A 17,839-nucleotide genomic window follows, 5' to 3' on the forward strand; every position below is an offset into this window, starting at 1 on the left:
GCTTCGTTTGTGTGGAATTCAGTTTTTCACAAATCCCGCTGGAACCATGGATTTTCCCGGAATGAAAAGTAGCCTTAGTGTTAATCCAGAGTAAAATCTATTTCCATTCCAAATTTCAGCCAAATCGCTTCAGTAGCCGCAGCGTAAATGAGGAATACTTACACACTTGCACACAAACTTTCGCCTTTATAATATTAGTTTGACTAGCTTACGCCCCGCGGCTTCACTCGCGTAGTTCCCGTTGCCGTGAGAATGCGGCGATAAAATATAGCCTATTATGACACTCACAAATAACGTGACTTTCTAGTGGTAAAAGAATTATCAAAATCGGTTCAGTAGATCGAGAGATTACCCCCTACACTATAATACCATTAGTTTACCTCTGTATATGTATATAGATTATAGTCTGTCTGTGAATGGTTGCTAAGCAACAAAACTTCAGTAAACGATACACGATGTAGTATTATACAAAATAGTTTATCAATATGTTTTTGCTTTGTATACCTACACAGTACTTCTCTGTAGTGTAAGTACACATAGTATAGTTTGAGGTACGGTATTGCGTTTTTCCCATTACCATAATATATATACAAAGATTGCAATTTTGTCCTTCTAATTTTTTTTATGTGTAAAGGTCAACGCGATTATATTCACGCACAGGCACACGTCATCTCTATTGCTTTTTTACAAACAAATCTATGGTAAAGATCTTAAGTCCCCCATAAAGCAAATCGCCTCTCGGTCACGTCCCAGACGCGTTGAATGAGTGAACGATGACCGAATGAATGGGTCCGGGGCTCGAACCATTCGGTCGGATATCCTTTCGCTTTGTTAAAGCCGTAAAGCGCTTTGATTGCAAACGGCACACGACGCGTCTCATTGTTGGGATGCAAATTTAAAAAGGAAGTCGATGGGTTTGTAAATCTTGTTGAAGTTACGTCATTGTTGTTTTGGGATCATGTCACGCTTGAGAGTTAGGTATTTTTGTTTTTTTATGATAGCGGTCTAAAAGATACCTGGATGAGTTTGTTATTAAATTAAATACTTACCATTAAATTGTATTCATATATCATCAATTTGTGATTCTATATTACATAAATATATGAGAAGAAGAAGAAGAAATATACTTTATTGTACATTAAAAACAGATATTGTGAATTATACAAGCTTTTAACTTACCCGGTTAGTGTGTTAGAAGAGAGCCTGCGTTAGCCAGATCATCATCATTAGCAACCCATATGTGGCTCACTGTTGAGCACGAGTCTACTCTGATGATGAGAGGGGTTATCAGTGGCATAGCGTGCCTTGAAAGGGCCCAATCACGAGCGGCTAATCCCGAGCTTTTTGGTTATTTTTGCTGACATTTATTTGCGTTCACTTACAATATACATATAGAGACATACACAAATAATATATAACTAGCTCACATTGTCTTATACGTACATCTATGACAAGTGCACTCAACATTCACTAAAAAAACATATAAACAGTCAAATATCACACAAGGAACAAAAGAACAGGTGTAACTTAACTTAATTATTAAGGGGAAGAAACTCCATTGTCCATTACAATCGGATGATTATACGTGGTCTTCGAGTCAAGGCAGTTTCACCAACTTACCAATTCCAGGATTTTATTGAGAATATTAGAAGTAAATCCCGTTCAGTTAACTTCCGAGTTAGCGAATAAACCACTGTTTACTTACTTTCGAAGACTCGATGTATCATCTGCCATTCTCTTTTCTGTTTTATGCTAGTAATAAAGCAACATTTGCTTGTATAGTAAGATAGATAAATTCAGCGCCTCGCTCGCCGGTTCCATGGTGTAATGGTTAGCACTCTGGACTTTGAATCCAGCGATCCGAGTTCAAATCTCGGTGGAACCTATTATTTTAATATTTTCATTTAATTATTGCTATTGTATTTTTTTGTTTAACTTCAAAAATTTTTATATATTTTTTTATTACTTTATTTGTATTTTTCACTTTATTTACAGAAGTACTACTAATTGTAGTCAATAACTCGACTTTTAAATACCGGATCAAAGAAAACAGTCCTAGGGATTTATAATAGTATTCTGAACATCCATACCAATTTTTAGCTCTACGGGAATTATTGTGACCTTACTTCTATTTTACGGATTAATTTAACTAGACTATTGTTTCGGTTTCATTTTGATGAGATGATTTCTTAGGAAGTCTTGAAATAAAATTTCAACTCTTAGTCACAGAGTGACAACATGCGCAAAAATTCAATGAAATACGAATTAAAAAAGGAATTATTAACTTACAAATATTATAAAAATACATGAGAATATAAACAAATTAAAATTAACAAATGTAAAAAAACGTAACTGACCAATTCTTGGTACGGTAGGTAGCAAATAAATTATATTTATACTAAATACTGTATCAAAGAGTATATACATAGTCTGACAATGCAATCGGCAATGTCACGTATACTCTCATTAACATCTGCAGCGCAGCATCCGCCTCAGCGAGCGGCCCACCGGGCGACACACACACACATGTGCACAATGTCGCGATAACACACACACACATGTCGACAACAACGTCACGATATCACACACACACAGCTCTCAAGAACAATATAGTTGTCGTGGGAGTATTGAACACAAACACAATATTTATGTAAAGATTCAAATCGTTGGACGTGTCTGCGCTTTAATTTAGTCACAGTCGAAATGTGTGCGCTCACTCATTTATTTATACATTATATAACCGATAACATACTAGAGATAAATCCGAGATAACCTTTCATACTATTGAGTACTTCCAAGTATTGGCGGGTACACTAAGGGCAAGAAAATACTTCAGAAATGCTCAACCAGCATGTCGTCGTTATCAACCCATATACGGCTCACTGCTGAGCTCGAGTCTCCTCTCAAAATGAGAGGGGTTAGGCCAATAATCTACCACGCTGACCCAATGCGGATTGGCAGACTTCACACACGCAGAGAATTAAGAAAATTCTCTGGTATGCAGGTTTCGTCACAATGTTTTCCTTCACCGTTTGAGACACGTGATATTTAAATTCTTAAAATGCATACAAATGAAAAGTTGGAGGTGCATGCCCCGGACGGGATTCGAACCCACACCCTCCGGAATCGAAGGCAGAGGTAATATCCACTGGGCTATCACGGCCCAGCATGTTAGATAAAGGTAAAGTTAGTTTCACCTTAAACAATATAATGACAAAAATAGAAATAAGAGACGTATTAGAACAGCTGTTTATTTATTTGTTTTACAATAATATTACATTTGAAGTGGAACGCATTAAGTCGGGTGGTCTCACACATCAAGATGATCATCGGTCTCATGTTACGAACATAATAATGCTTCCGTATCGCAAGCTGACAGCGGTTAAGTTGTATGATTTTGTAATCTGGGGTGCTCAGATTAACTGGGGTGCGATTCCGGTATTGAACACTCGTCGATGATCTTATCGCCTATATCACATTTATTACAATTTGAACTTTAGTTTAATATTTATTAGTGACATTTAATACGCCGTCCTAAAACATGAAGTTCAAATTCGCCTAAAACGTGTTTTAGCGCAAAGTTCGTCGACGAGTAAAATAGCGGAATCGCCCCCCCGAATTGAGACTTTAATCCCCATTTTCCCTATATTTTTTTAATAAATATTTTCCAGGCGGCCCAGAGGCGCAGTGGTGACTCTGCTTTCCTAATCCACAGCCCTTAGTTCAATTTCCACAACTGTTTTTATGCCTAATGCTAACAAAGTTACATAAAAAGGCATGTTGAACAAATCCACTTTTAACACGGATGCATTTTGCAAAAGATTTTGGATGAAGCAGGCAATTATAGTTATAGGCAGGGTGTTTTCCCTGACGTTCTCATATCGAAAGGTAAAAATAAAACTAATAATTAAATTTTTATATTTTGTATATGTCAGATTTGCGTATGTTTAAGTTAAACAAATCTTCGATTGCTATAATCTCACGTAACTACTATTCTGTATCTATTCTTATTATTCTATATCTGTATCACAGTTTATGTATTTTTTTCCTTTTAAATCCATCAAAATATTGTTTAATGCGAGATTCCTTTTTTGCAAGCGTCGAATTTTTTGGTGTAAAGTATTTAACTTGGTTTTAGTTTGTATTTTTTGCAAATGATATTTCTTCAACTCCTCTATTAATCTCCCTTTTGAAAAAGTATTGTATACAGCATATATATGCGGGTCTTCCACTCTTGGGAGTTGCTTTATTTCAGGTGATTGCTCTGGCATTTGCCCAAATTGTAACGGAGTTAAGGTAATTTCAATTTCAGTAACAGTACCTTGATTTTCATGAGATGGCCCAGGTAATTCAGGAGGAGAAGCCTCAGATGAATTAGAATGGTCAGCTGCAATTTCTGATATCAGCGTTTCAACTTTACCTTTAAAACTCTTTGAAACCTCAGACATTTGAGGTAACCTTGATGATTCTGGCGATGATGATCGTGACGAGCGTGAAGATGGTTCGTCTAAATTTGGTACTGATTTCTTTTTAATCAACCGACGACCGTTTTCGGTAAAGTAATAATCCTTTTTCTTGAAATGCGATGAACAGACAACACAAAACTTAGACGGACGCCACTTCTCATCCTCTCTGTTCTGACGTACAATAGACACCCAATAATTGCGTATAACAGGATCAATTGGGAATCTGCAAACAAAAATATATTTACATTTTTGGTAACTATTTAGTAAAACTGTAAAGTTTGTTATAAATATTAACCAGTACTCGGGGGGTTATAAAATTCAAAAAAATAACATTTAAATTTATTAAAATATACATATATATAAAAATATATTTTCCGCTCTATTTCTTTTCTAATGAAAACTGTTTCTAACATATTGGGACAATATGACTAATATGATCATCAAGTAATACTATAGACAAAACTATGAATAACTAACGGTACACAGCTGAGTTACATAAAAAGTTTAACATATTCATTAATTGCAAACAGACAGATTTGAGAGATTAGAAACCTCGAATTTATTTTTTAATTTATTGGAATTCCAAGTCGGTACGACGTCATAATGGCGCAGTAGTATGCACGATGGATTTACAAGATGGAGGTCGTGGGTTCGATCCCCGGCTGGGCCGATTGAGGTTTTCTTAAGTAATTGTTCTGATTGGTGGGAAGCTTCAGCTAAAAAAAACGAAAGTAATGTGGATTTCATCCTACTCCTAACAAGTTAGCCCTTAATTTTAGATTGCATCATCACTTAACATCAGGTGAGATTGTAGTCAAGGGCTAACTTGTAAAGAACAAAAAAAATTAATAAAAAAATTCAACCGACTTCCAACTCAAAAATTAACCTTAACTAAAAAGCAAAAACTAACATCTTACCTATGTGCTACCTTCTGATCAGTTTGAAGGCGGTGCCAAGCCAGTGATGTTTTAATTCAAGCCGTCCATATTTCAAAACTTTCCGTGGTTCTTTCAGAAACGGCTATAATTAAAACACGACACTGGATTGGTACCGCCTTTAAACTGATCAAAAGGTAGCACATAGGTAAGATTTTATTTTTTGCTTTTTAGTTAAGGTTAATTTTTGAGTTGGAAGTGGGTTGAATTATTAATTATTTTTTTTTTTTTAATTTTTAGTGTTAGCATACCTACTGAGTGTGAACAAAAATGAATAAGCAATTAGCTGAAACGTTATTTTCTTATGATAAGTACCTAAGTCCTACAATCCCAATGTTGTAAATACTACCTTAACTAATTTACAAAACTTCACTCCCCTTTATCCACACGTCATATGAATATCCAAAAAAACGTGAAAGGTATCATAACAAATAAGGAGTTTTCTTAACTGTCCTCCGTCTTCATCAGCAGACCCTTTATGCAGTCACAACCCATATGGGTGGAAAGTTCTCATCAATATAAAATTAATTAAGTTCAAACACAAGGTAGCTACTGTGAACTGTCGAGAAGTTCCCTTAACTGTCCTTCGTCTTCATCACCAGACCCCTAGTACAGTCACAACCTATCTAAGTAGAAAGCTCTCATCAATACACAATTATCAAGTCCAAACACAAGATAGCTACTGTGAACCGTCAAGGAGTTCCCTTATTGTACTTCGTCTTCATCACCAGATCCCTAATACAGTCACAACCCATCTTGGTGGAAAGTTCTCATCAATACAAAATTATCAAGTTCAACACAAGGAAGCTACTGTGAACCGTCGAGGAGTTCTCTTAACTGTTCTTCGTCTTCATCACCAGACCCCTAGTACAGTCACAACCTATCTAAGTAGAAAGCTCTCATCAATACACAATTATCAAGTCCAAACACAAAATAGCTACTGTGAACCGTCAAGGAGTTCCCTTATTGTACTTCGTCTTCATCACCAGATCCCTAATACAGTCACAACCCATCTTGGTGGAAAGTCCTTATCAATACAAATTAATCAAGCCCAAACAAAAGGTAACTGCTGTAAATCGTTGACGAGTTCCGTCGTCTGTGTTTCGGTTCCATCATCAGACCAACTCCAGACCTTCATAAAATTGTAGTAGTTAAAAATACCTTATGGAAACACTAACAAACGCACTAGCCATCTCTACGATTTTCGAAAGTTAATCTCGATTTCTCCAGGATGGTATCATTAGATCCTGACATGAAAAAAATGGGACCACCCTGAAAGTAAATTCTTCTAAACAAAAAAAGAATTTTCAAAATCCGTCCATAAATGACGGAAATATCGCTGGACATACATAAATAAAACATACATACATACAGCCAAATGTAGAACCTCCTCCTTTTTGGAAGTCGGTTAAAAATTCGAATTATATATACATCTATAATAATAGATATAAAATTGAAGTATCACTAAAATATTTCCTATTTATCATACAATTTTGGAAAAGGCAGTGTCACTACTCACTATCGACTACGCTGTTCGACCTCCCATACTATATGTTATAACATAATATAACTGATTAAAATATGTGGTAATAATAAAATAACACAGATAAAACAATTTTAGTAAGTAAACCATTACTTTTAATATTATTGCAAACCTGCAATATATTGCCTAATTTTACGGAGAATATTTGGAATATAAACTAGCAACACCGGACGGCGAACGACCTTCCTGAGGTTTTGTGTTTGAACTCATCACTAACAACAATCACGCTAATGTCCAAATAATAATCAATATTTACTTATGAAAAGATACTCCGTCACGTTTGTTTAGTTTTTGTGAACAGTTTTTACAACCTAAAAAGACACAAGACGGCATTATTATTGATTAATGTTGAAAATTACTGTGACGCACTACAGACGTCAACAAAGAACGTCGCGTCACAACGACGATTCACGCCGGACTGACTTGTGACTGTATTCGGTTTTGAATCGAATCTGTATTTGCTCTTTGGCTGCACGCTCCGTTCCGTGCATACCACAGACGTAAAATAAAGGTGCAGGCTAAACTGACGTACCCGTGCGCATACATAATGAGATTAGAAATGGCGGTGTATCTACTTACATCTCGTTCGCACATTGTTTGCGTCTATACTCACACTCATCGGTAACGACTGCTGTTTTAAAATAAAATGACATATAAGTAACTTGATGAACAGCCATTTTTTTATGATTTTTTCATTCAGTATTGAGTATTTTTTGTAGTAAAGTTGGGGCTAGATAGCGATAAGTGTATTGTCGAGATATATTTATTAACCGGCTTTAAAAGGAGGAGTTTTTATGGTCGGTTGTATGTTTGATGTATATACCCAACGATATTTTCTTCATTTGCAAACCGATTTTAAAAATTCCTTTATCGTTTAAATGGGTATACTTCCAAGGAGATCCCATTATCGTCATGTCGGGATCTGATAATGGCATGCCGGAGAAATCGAAGGGAACATTTGAAAATCGTAGAGACGACTAGTGTCTTTGTTATTTTTTTCATTAAGTATTTAAAGGTTTTTTTTTCATTTTAATGAAGGTTTGGAGTCGATCTGATGATGGAGCCGAAATACAGACGAGGGAACTCCTCAACGATTTACAGCAGTTGCCTTGTAATTTGAACTTGATTAATTTGTATTGATGAAAACTTTCCTAGATGGGATTGACTGTTATTAGGGGTCTGTAGCACCAACATGCGACCAACGAGATAATCTTGAGAAGAGAAATCTACAAATTTTAGTCAGTGGCTGTGTAACCGGAAATACCTCTTTGATTGCATTGGAACGAAAGAGATGGGACTGGAAGTTGGGAAAACTCCGCCACCATTGGCTGGCATTTTGTCTATTTCTCTTCACTTTATCGCATTTTATCACGTCTGGTGATATAATTAACGGTTTACAGTAGCTACCAAGTGATTGGGTTTGATTAATTTGTATTGATGAGAACTTTCCACCTAGATGGGTGACTATCAATCATTAAGGTCTGATGATAAAGACCAAAAACAATTAAGTGATAGTAATAAAATAAAATAGGTAAAACAATTTTGGTGTACTTACCTTTACTTCTAGTAAATATTATTGTAAACCCGTAATATATTTCCTAATTTTACGGAGAATATTTGGAATATAAACTAGCAACACCGGACGGGAACGACCCTCCGGAGGTTTTGTGTTTGAAGACTTATCACTAACAACAATCACGCTATTATCCAAATAATAATCAATATTTACCTATGAAAAGATACCCCGTCACTTTTCTTTAGTTTTTGTGAACAGTTTTTACAACCTAAAAAGACACAAGACGGCATTCTATGTACTCTTGATCAATATTGAAAATTACTGTGACGCACTAACCACAAACGTAAACAAAGAACGTCGCGTCGCAACGACGATTCACGCCGGACTGACTTGTGACTGTATTCGGTTTAGAATCGAATCTGTATTTGCTCTTTGGCTGCGCACTCCGTTCCGAGCATTCCACAGATGTAAAATAAAGGTGCAGGCTAAACTGTCCTACCCGCGCCACAAATTAAACAATAATATACAGATGGAGCATACGGAACACGACGGTGTCGTAGCCGCTCCAAATATGAAAATTAAAAAGTAATACATTACACATTCTCGAGTCAGTACTAGACGCGTGACGTTTGTTTTTTTTTTAATGGGTTTCACTAGCTTCAGTTCGTTGCTTGTAAAGACTCACTCTGGTTACTCTGTGCCGTGCGCTTATAATAAATAATGAGACTAGAAATGGCGGTGTTTCTATTTACTTTTAGCTTGCACATTGTTTACGTCTATACTCACTCTCATCGGTAGTATTTTCTATGTAGTATTGAGTATTTTTATGTAGTACATAAAACAGGTTTATGATAGCTATCCTTATTACATGCTCTACTGACGTTAGAACTATATGGCGATAAGTGTATTGTCCAAATATATTTATTTATTAACCGGCTTCCAAAAAGGAGGAGGTTTTATGGTAGCCCAGTGATAGTTTCGCCATTTGAAAATTGATTTTAAAAATTCCCGTTTCATTTAAATGGGAATACTTCCAAGGAGATTCCATTATCATCATGTCAGGATCCGTTATTAAAATCTCGGAGGAATCGAAGGGAACATTTGAAAATCGTAGAGACGAACTAGTGTCCATTTTGTCATCATTTTGTCCATTTCTCTTCACTTGATCTCATTAACGGTTAACAATAGTTACCTTGTGATTGGGATTGTAGTTTGTATTGATGAGAACTTTTCATATAAATAAATGGGTTGCAACTATCATTATAGTCTGATGATGAAGACGTAAAATAATTAAGGGAACTCCTCATCGGTTATGATACAATTCACGCTTCTTTGGATGTTCGTAGATGTAAACGGGGAGTGAAATTTTGCATGCGAGTTGAGATTAATTTAGTAATTTTTTTAAAATTGGTATTGTACTTAGGTGAGAAACATGAGAAAATAACGGAAAATAACGTCGTGGTTTAAGGATTTAAAATAACCTAAATGTAATATGTTTTTTTACACTTTTAACAGAATATGATAAACTAAAAATGGAAAATGAAAATTTTTAATAAAAATTTTTGGTTTCCGAAAGTCCGTTTCTGTAAGAACTGTATGTCTCTAATCTGTATGATTTTAACGGCTTTTTTGGAAATAAAGATATTTTTATTTTTTACATTTATGTATTTGTATTTATATAACAAAATATTACTCTCACCTATACCAAAAAATAAATTGTTAGTAGAAAGCATCTGAACCCTACACACACTATAAATAAATAAATATTTGAGAAGCGATTAGCATACCTCCTGCATGCATGTCACGTCATGACATGCGCATGCCAATATGGCGGCATGCTGTGTTGTTGGCACACTTCGGAATGTCACATATTGACAGACAGACCATAATCTATGCTACACTACCTACCATTACAAAACCGGTTACTTCATTGTGCCTCCAATAAATATTTAATTCTAATCGTACAATGACGTGTAGTCAGATACAAACATTAAAATGTCTCAAAAATCAGCTGCGGTTGTCGCTGCGCGCAGAGGGCCTAGTGGCAGTTTGATACTATCGCGTTAACGTAAACGCGAATTTCTCAGGAATGACGTCTCTCTAAGTAATTGAAACAGCGCCATCTAGTGGCACTACTGTACCACTAGATGGTGCTTTCAATTCCATATAAATTCGCGTTTACGTCAACGCGATAGTAACAGTACGAAAATATTGAAAACTCCCACTAGGCACACAGATCATTGATAAAAGTTAAAACGTGAGGTGACTGCGGCTGGGAGGGAGGCGCGGGGTGATGTCCTGCCGCCGCGCCCGTACGTTACCGCTGATATCTAAAATATTGTATTGCACAGTTTAATGCACAATGTTTCGCAATATCATAAAGGTGCATGATATTATACGTAAAATGTACTTATACTAATGTTATACTACTCTCTGAACTTATAAAAGGTTATATTACCTTCACAGAGTTAAGAATGATCCAGAGTGAGTCTTTACAAGCAGTGTGGTGAAGCCGGTGAAACCAATAAAAAAACAAATCACGCGTCTCGTTGACATCCGCATATACAAACTTTTTTCATAATTTGTATTTCAAAATTTAACACTAACAACATTTACGTAAATTAATATGTTACTGATGCGACGCTTCATGTCATACTGACTCGAGAATGTATTCGTTTTTGAATTTTGTATTTGAAGTGGCTACGACACCGTCATGTTGGGTGTTCTCTGTGTTTAATGTATGATTACCTAATGTATGATACTTTGCGATTATTCCATTTACGTTGGTAGGTAAATTGAATAATAGCAAAGTAGAATCGAAGGTTGTCAATTTTCGTTGGGTAATATACCTAACATAATCATTTGAATCTTTTAAAAATAAACGGCACACTTTAACAAATTCGTTGCTCCTTCATTAACATTTTTAATCTCATCCAATTAGCCGAAGTTAATGAGATCCCATCATTCATTCGAAATACTCGATGATATTTTGTTTTACCCTTTGCTGCGTTTGGCAGATCTGCCTCGCGCGTTTCCAGATAAAATATCTGTAGACCATTTATTTTGTTTTTGTTTAAACACTTCAGAGCATTGGATTAGATATTCTTTAAATGTTTTATGAATTAAGTTGTTTTTAAATACTGCAGTGCATTAGTATGTCAGACGCTTTATGATAATGTTATTAAACTATACTAAACTAGCCGACGCCATGTGGTTTCACCCGCGTAGTTCCCGTTTCCGTGGGAATACGGAGATGAAATTAAGCCTACTTTACTCCGTGAAGTTGTAATTTAAATTTTATTATAATGGTATTATAGAATTTGCAAAATCGGTCGAGTAATTTTCGAGTTAAATCGTAGCAAATAAACAAAAAAATCGGTTGTCTGTAAAGCCGGTTTACTGACAATAGTAGAAAGTGACAACGTCATATGAAAATACTGATGGAATGGTTTCATTTTTCAAAAGAAAATGTTCGTTTTTCTAAAATACTGTTTAATAATCTTCATAGACCAGAATATATTTTATTTCTTGTAAAATAAGTTGGCAACCCTAAAGGGAGGGAACGACGCATGACGTCATCTTTTTTCGAGTGTGCAGCCGGCTCCATCGAATTATAAGACGTTGTCACGTCAAAAAGTTTAGATTGAGAGCCTATGATAGCCCAATCTTTGTGACTTACTAAAAACTGAAACGTTGTCAATGTTAGCTTTACCTGGCCTTACTATAGATAGGTACGGTTAATATACGGCCAACTATGGAGTTTGCTTCGTGCTGGCTGTGGGAGATAGCAGGTTTGGGAGGTATCTTTACCTTTGCCAATTGCCAATCTACAAAACCTTAGCCATCGGCGGATGGTTGTCTATTCATCGATTACTAACAGAAAGTGTGCTCAGGAGTTATTCGACCTTGTCTCTCTTTCACCATTTTACCATCGCGATATCGCGGTCACATCAAGTAAGATTTCATCCCAACTCCATTGATGTCCAGAGAAATCTTACAAAACTGTGTGTCGTTTTTTTATTAAAACTAAGGTCTGAAATACTCTTCTTTTTGGTCAGTTTTTGCTGATTTTTGATACAAGAATAAATCTTTTAAGGAAGTGACGCATCCAGTGACACACACCATCAGGTGAGATCGTGTCAATCGCAACGTTCTTCATATAAAAAACTGGAAATCGAATTCAGGAACCATCTAGTAATATAACAACCACACCCAACTGCACCAAAGAGCGCACTAGACCAACGAGGCTGTTGTCGAGTATTTACGCGAACTTGCATTTAAGTGTACATTTGCAAGTGTGCATTCAACTCTGGCCATTGTACGCAAAGTGGCTGGGACCGACGGTCATCGAACCTGAGACCTCTGCTCGCTCGCTGACCTATCGTGCGCCTAGGGCCGCTCAGCCGTTATGGCTCCAAACACGTCTCGCTTATCTGCGCGGCTGTAAATCGTAATGAGCGTGTGAAAACATCTTTATTGTGAGAGATAGTGCACAGGTGATTAGTGGAATCCCTTGACCTTTGATTCAGAGTAAAAATTGTATTTAGCTTTTAATATTGTCAGGTTCATATGAGAGAAAAAATACAAAATTGGATGATTTCAAAAAACTTAATTTATACTAATATTTTGAGCTGAAGAGTTTGTTTGTTTGATTGAACGCGTTAATCTCAGGAACTACTGGTTCGATTTCAAAAATTCTTTCAGTGTTAGATAGCGCATTTATCGAGGAAGGCTATAAGCTATATATTTTTCCCCACGCGGGTGAAACCGCGCGTAGTAAGCTAGTGTATTATGAAACACGGCACATTAGAAGTAATATTTGAACGGACTGACAAGAATGTGATATTTTATGGATAAAATCAATATTTGGCGACCACGGACAAAAACCTATGGAAATGAAAACATATTATGTGAGGGTGCTCAGTTATATAACAATTTGCCAAACTCTATTAAGAAGTTGGACAACATAAAAGTATTCAAGAAATCGATTAAATCCTACATCCTCACAAACTTGGACAAAATATTGAAAAAACAATGTAATTAAAATTTGTTACAATAATGCATGCTGTCTGCAAAAATGACGATATGTTAACTCTAAGTTAAGTGAACAGTACGTTCTTATTTGGAGAAATAAATGTCTTTAAACCGATGTTTGTCCTTTTGATTTAGGGAACTCTAAAATTGGGGAAAGGGCAGTCATCCAGTGACGCGACCACACAGAAGCCGTACCAGCCGACAGTTGTATGAGCTCCCGTCGACGTCGTCGCTTGAGCGAGCCGCTGACAGCGGTGCTGCAGACTAATGTGACACGATGATTTTGTTACTGATAAAGCACAGATTGCATTTAAGACCACTTCCATGAAACTGTGAAGTTTTAAAATCCAGTAAAAAAAACAGCTGGATAGTAACAACTTTTAATAACCTCGATAAAGATACAAGTTGGGAGGAGGGTAGTTTTCCAAAAGTTATTAACATTTATACAACTTCACAGCTACAATGTCCTACAAATTGCGTGGTACATTGTCTCAGGAATTTTCATTACTTGGTAACCCAATAAGCTACCAGAATCAAGAATGTTTGTAAATAAAAAAGTGGAGCGTCTCATCAAGATGAAGCTACTCACGGAAAATTAACTTGATAGTAATCAGTTGTTATTTAGTGCCTATCCTAGGTAAAAACCTTGTGTACGCCTCTGCCTCTGTAACCAATGGCTTTCTAGCTTAAGCATATTAGTAATAGTAAACAGGCAGATTAAAGCAATACAGTCGTTTGCTACCTCTAAGTACCGAGTATTAGCAAAACTTTCCAGTCCATCGAAACGATCAAATCGATCAAAGTGGTTCAAATAGTACAACATAGCGGTCTGCGCCGCCGCTAAATTCCACAATCGAAGTAATTGAGCGACTAATGGCTGCATTACCCGATAGGACTGTGATAATTGCCACTAATTGGCAATTTGGGCTGCTTTTTTAACGATGACAAATTGCTAGTTTGAAGTTTATTTGCCATGTCTTTTGAACATAACCAATATTCCTTTCTCATCTAATTATCCATAACTAGCGGACGCCCGCGACTTCTACCCTATCCTACCCTATCCTACCATAAGGATCCTATGTCCGTCTCTCGGTTCTAAGCTATCCTTCCACCAATTTTCAGCCAGATCGGTTCAGCAGTTTTTGAGTTATAAATAGTGTTACTTACACGACTTTCTTTTATGTACATAGATGACTGTGAGGGGTACGTACGAAAATAGCCCATCGTTCAGGGCATCGCTTGGTGTTAAATCCGTTTATTTAACACCAAGAGATGATGAAGGAATTTTAAAGGAATTGATCTATCGCCTTTTTGGTATCATAATCATCCACATAATGCGTGTTCGCTAAGCGGTACGTCTTTTTCAATTGCATTATAATGTTTTTTTCTCACAATAGTAAGTTTTACCGTATTCGTATTCCTATTCAAAGGCGTAAGTTTATTAGACTGCTCCAGATTCAGCTTAAATAAACGTTCAATTGAAATACTGCAACCCTTTCTCTCATTAGCAAGTGTTATCGTATTCCGTTTCAAAGGTAGTCCCATTAAACAAAAATCAAAGTACAAAGATCCTTTCACTTGCAAAACAAACAAACCAATAACAAAGGACAATGATCCAAACAAAACCCCATATTGTTCCCATTGCAGAGCCTCTCTAGAGTCACGAATTTTCAATATCAATCTAAAAACACATCAACACAAAAACGCTTTTATTATTTTCAACATAAGGTTCATTATTAAAGTTGCAGGTTCTGAAGCGATATTTAAACCTTTTGCCTTGACAACTCTATAGTCTATGGTGCTATAGTAGTTTATGGTTTTGTTTGAATGTTTTCCATAGATTCTGTGTATCGATATTCGCCCGATGTTATTTTCGCTCACGACAAAAATGTTTTGCAATAGCTGGTTTAGATTTAGTTGTAGAATGTTCTTTGATTATATTTATTGTGAATTAGGAATTCGATTAAGTTTTTCTATTCTATTTAATTTGTATTAAAGATAATATTATTCATGATGTTTCGAAGTCGTCAGCATTGGCAATAAGTTGATGAAGATAATTATGTAGTTTTAAAAATAGAGCATTTTGTGACAGAGGGCACGTTTTCCGATGTAGTCAATACTAATTTTATAAAGCTAAAGAGTTTGTTTGTTTGAACGCGCTAATCTCAGGAACATCTGGTCTGATTTGAAAAATTCTTTTACTGTTAGATAGCCCATTTATCAATTCAATTAAATTCAATTTATTTATTTGCAATTGTATAGTTAGGTACATTAGTACATCTCCGTACTCCTACGGGAACGGGAACCACGCGGATGGAACCGCGCGGCATCAGCTGATGTCACTCATCAGATACATGAGTGACATATTACGAATAATGTACTAACTTCTGTGGTAACACCTACGTCTCTCGGGTCTATAGGACACGAAAGTAGTAGCTAAGTTTGTACTACAATAGTCCAGCAGGATTGGCTTACTTGGTTACTACCCTATAGTGTGCGCCAACATTTGCCTACAGTCTGAACACAAGGCAAATGCAGACAAGACAGGCAAGGCAAGACAAAGCAGTGTACAAAAAACATATTCAACGGACTACGTCAGAACGGACTGGTAGTTTTGTGCATACTTTACATAGATTTTTTTTAAAAGATATTTGCCATTATTATCTTAAAACTTTAAACTGTGACCAAAATTCCCATTCCTCTTCAACTAGTCGAGAAATTTATACCGAATCGTAAATTTATGAGAAATACTGTATTAAGAGTGGGTTCGACATTAGCCCAACGGGGCGGGGATCGAACCACCACCCCTCGGTTATGAGTCTCTTACCGTTGTGCTATTGAAGCTCTCAATATATATACCTCTCATATTTGAGGTCGGTCTTAACCTTGGAGATATTGAGGTACCTATTCTTGAACACTTCTGTTTAGGTAAGTTAGGGTAGGTATCACAATTGTGGGTCTTTGATTTTGCACCCTTTTTTTTCTAACGACCCCGTTTGCCGGCGGAAAGCAATAAATTACCAAGCTGTAGCTCACAGCTGTAATGTACTTATTGTAGCGTAGTCAGCATTCAGCGCATACAAAAGCCTTTGAGAGCTAACGGGCGGGGATTTACAAAGGGGCCCCTTTGCAGCTTGGCAACTCAGCTCCTTTAATGAATTAACTTTAGATTTCAAGATTTTGTTTTGGTAATAAAAAAGAGGGTAATTTTATTGAAAGCACTTTTAAACAAACTGCATTGTGCGCCTGTAACTTCGGATTATTAGAGCTTGGGTTCGACTCCTGGATCGGAATATTTAGTTTTTTTCCAAGAAATTCAGTGCAGCCCTTAGTTGAGAAATTGGTGGTAATTATTGCACCCCTGTGAAATAAAGCGTCCCGCGACTGCGTCCGCTTGCAATTCAGTTTTTCACAAATCCCGCGGGAACCATGGATTTTCCGGGATGAAAAATAGAATGAATTCGTCCCGTTTGGCGTCGAGACACTAGGCCCGTGGGGCAGGAGCGCTCAGACTCTCCACAAGGAGATCAGGAGGGCTACTATCAACTTTATCCTAGCGATCCAAATCCGACGCTATTCAACTTCGGTGCCTATATTGAATCGTTTTTAATTCGTACCATGACATCTCCTAAACTGAATAGCATTTGAATCGTCTATATTGAATGAATGATCGACATTTGTCTCTGATCTGCGGTTGAATAGCAATATGTTTGAGAGAGACAACGCTACAAAAAGTTAAAAGAAAAGCGCGAACTTTGAATTTATTTTGGTTTTAACTTTAAATTGTTAGTTTATCTTAAATATTATAGTTAAATTACTTAACAAACAATGTATGCTGTTAGTATAATATTAGTTACGATTTATTACGCAGTGTAGGTGGACAAACATAAGTACCTACCTACCACTTCAATACAAGAATTTTAAGTGGTATTTTTTTTAGAGAAACACGAGACTTAGAGGTAGTTCGCAACATCTATGTTTACACTTCTCAAGCCAGAACATTTGGCTTCAAATGACCCTAATATTTTGTCAAAAAGTTGTTTAAATATATTATTTTATGAAACTTTTGTCTGGCACAGAAAGCACAATGTACCTATTTTTTATTAATACACTGCACTTACCTGCTGCACGCATTGCATTTTAATTACTTTACTAAATACACTGCATCACATTACGCACTTTTTTGTTTACGCATATACGGCATATAAAATTAGCACCATTTCTATAGACATCCACTTTAAATCAAACAAAGGATCCTTTTGTTCCCAAATAAAGCGTCGTCTTTGTTTACGCGTACTTACTATTTATTTCACTATCGTTTTTCATAAAATCGAAAAGTATTATT

General features: G+C 36.3%; 1 protein-coding gene and 1 non-coding gene across 2 annotated transcripts; one reads left to right on the plus strand and one right to left on the minus strand.

The window, feature by feature from the left end:
- Window positions 1-1,813: 1,813 nt before the first annotated feature.
- On the plus strand, window positions 1,814-1,885 carry Trnaq-uug (transfer RNA glutamine (anticodon UUG)). The gene has a single exon. It is a non-coding gene; the product is annotated as a tRNA-Gln (tRNA).
- Window positions 1,886-3,235: 1,350 nt separating this feature from the next.
- Window positions 3,236-7,371, minus strand: LOC112044105 (peroxynitrite isomerase THAP4). The gene is made up of 2 exons (XM_024079851.2): window positions 7,201-7,371; window positions 3,236-4,689 (listed from the first exon to the last, which is right to left on the minus strand). The coding sequence occupies exons 1-2, from the start codon at window positions 7,275-7,277 to the stop codon at window positions 4,011-4,013; spliced, it is 756 nt and encodes a 251-aa protein (XP_023935619.1). The 5' UTR covers window positions 7,278-7,371; the 3' UTR covers window positions 3,236-4,010.
- Between the last annotated feature and the right edge of the window lie 10,468 nt (window positions 7,372-17,839).

This window comes from Bicyclus anynana, chromosome 19, assembly GCF_947172395.1.
Source record: "Bicyclus anynana chromosome 19, ilBicAnyn1.1, whole genome shotgun sequence".
Classification (NCBI taxonomy): Eukaryota; Metazoa; Arthropoda; class Insecta; order Lepidoptera; family Nymphalidae; genus Bicyclus; species Bicyclus anynana.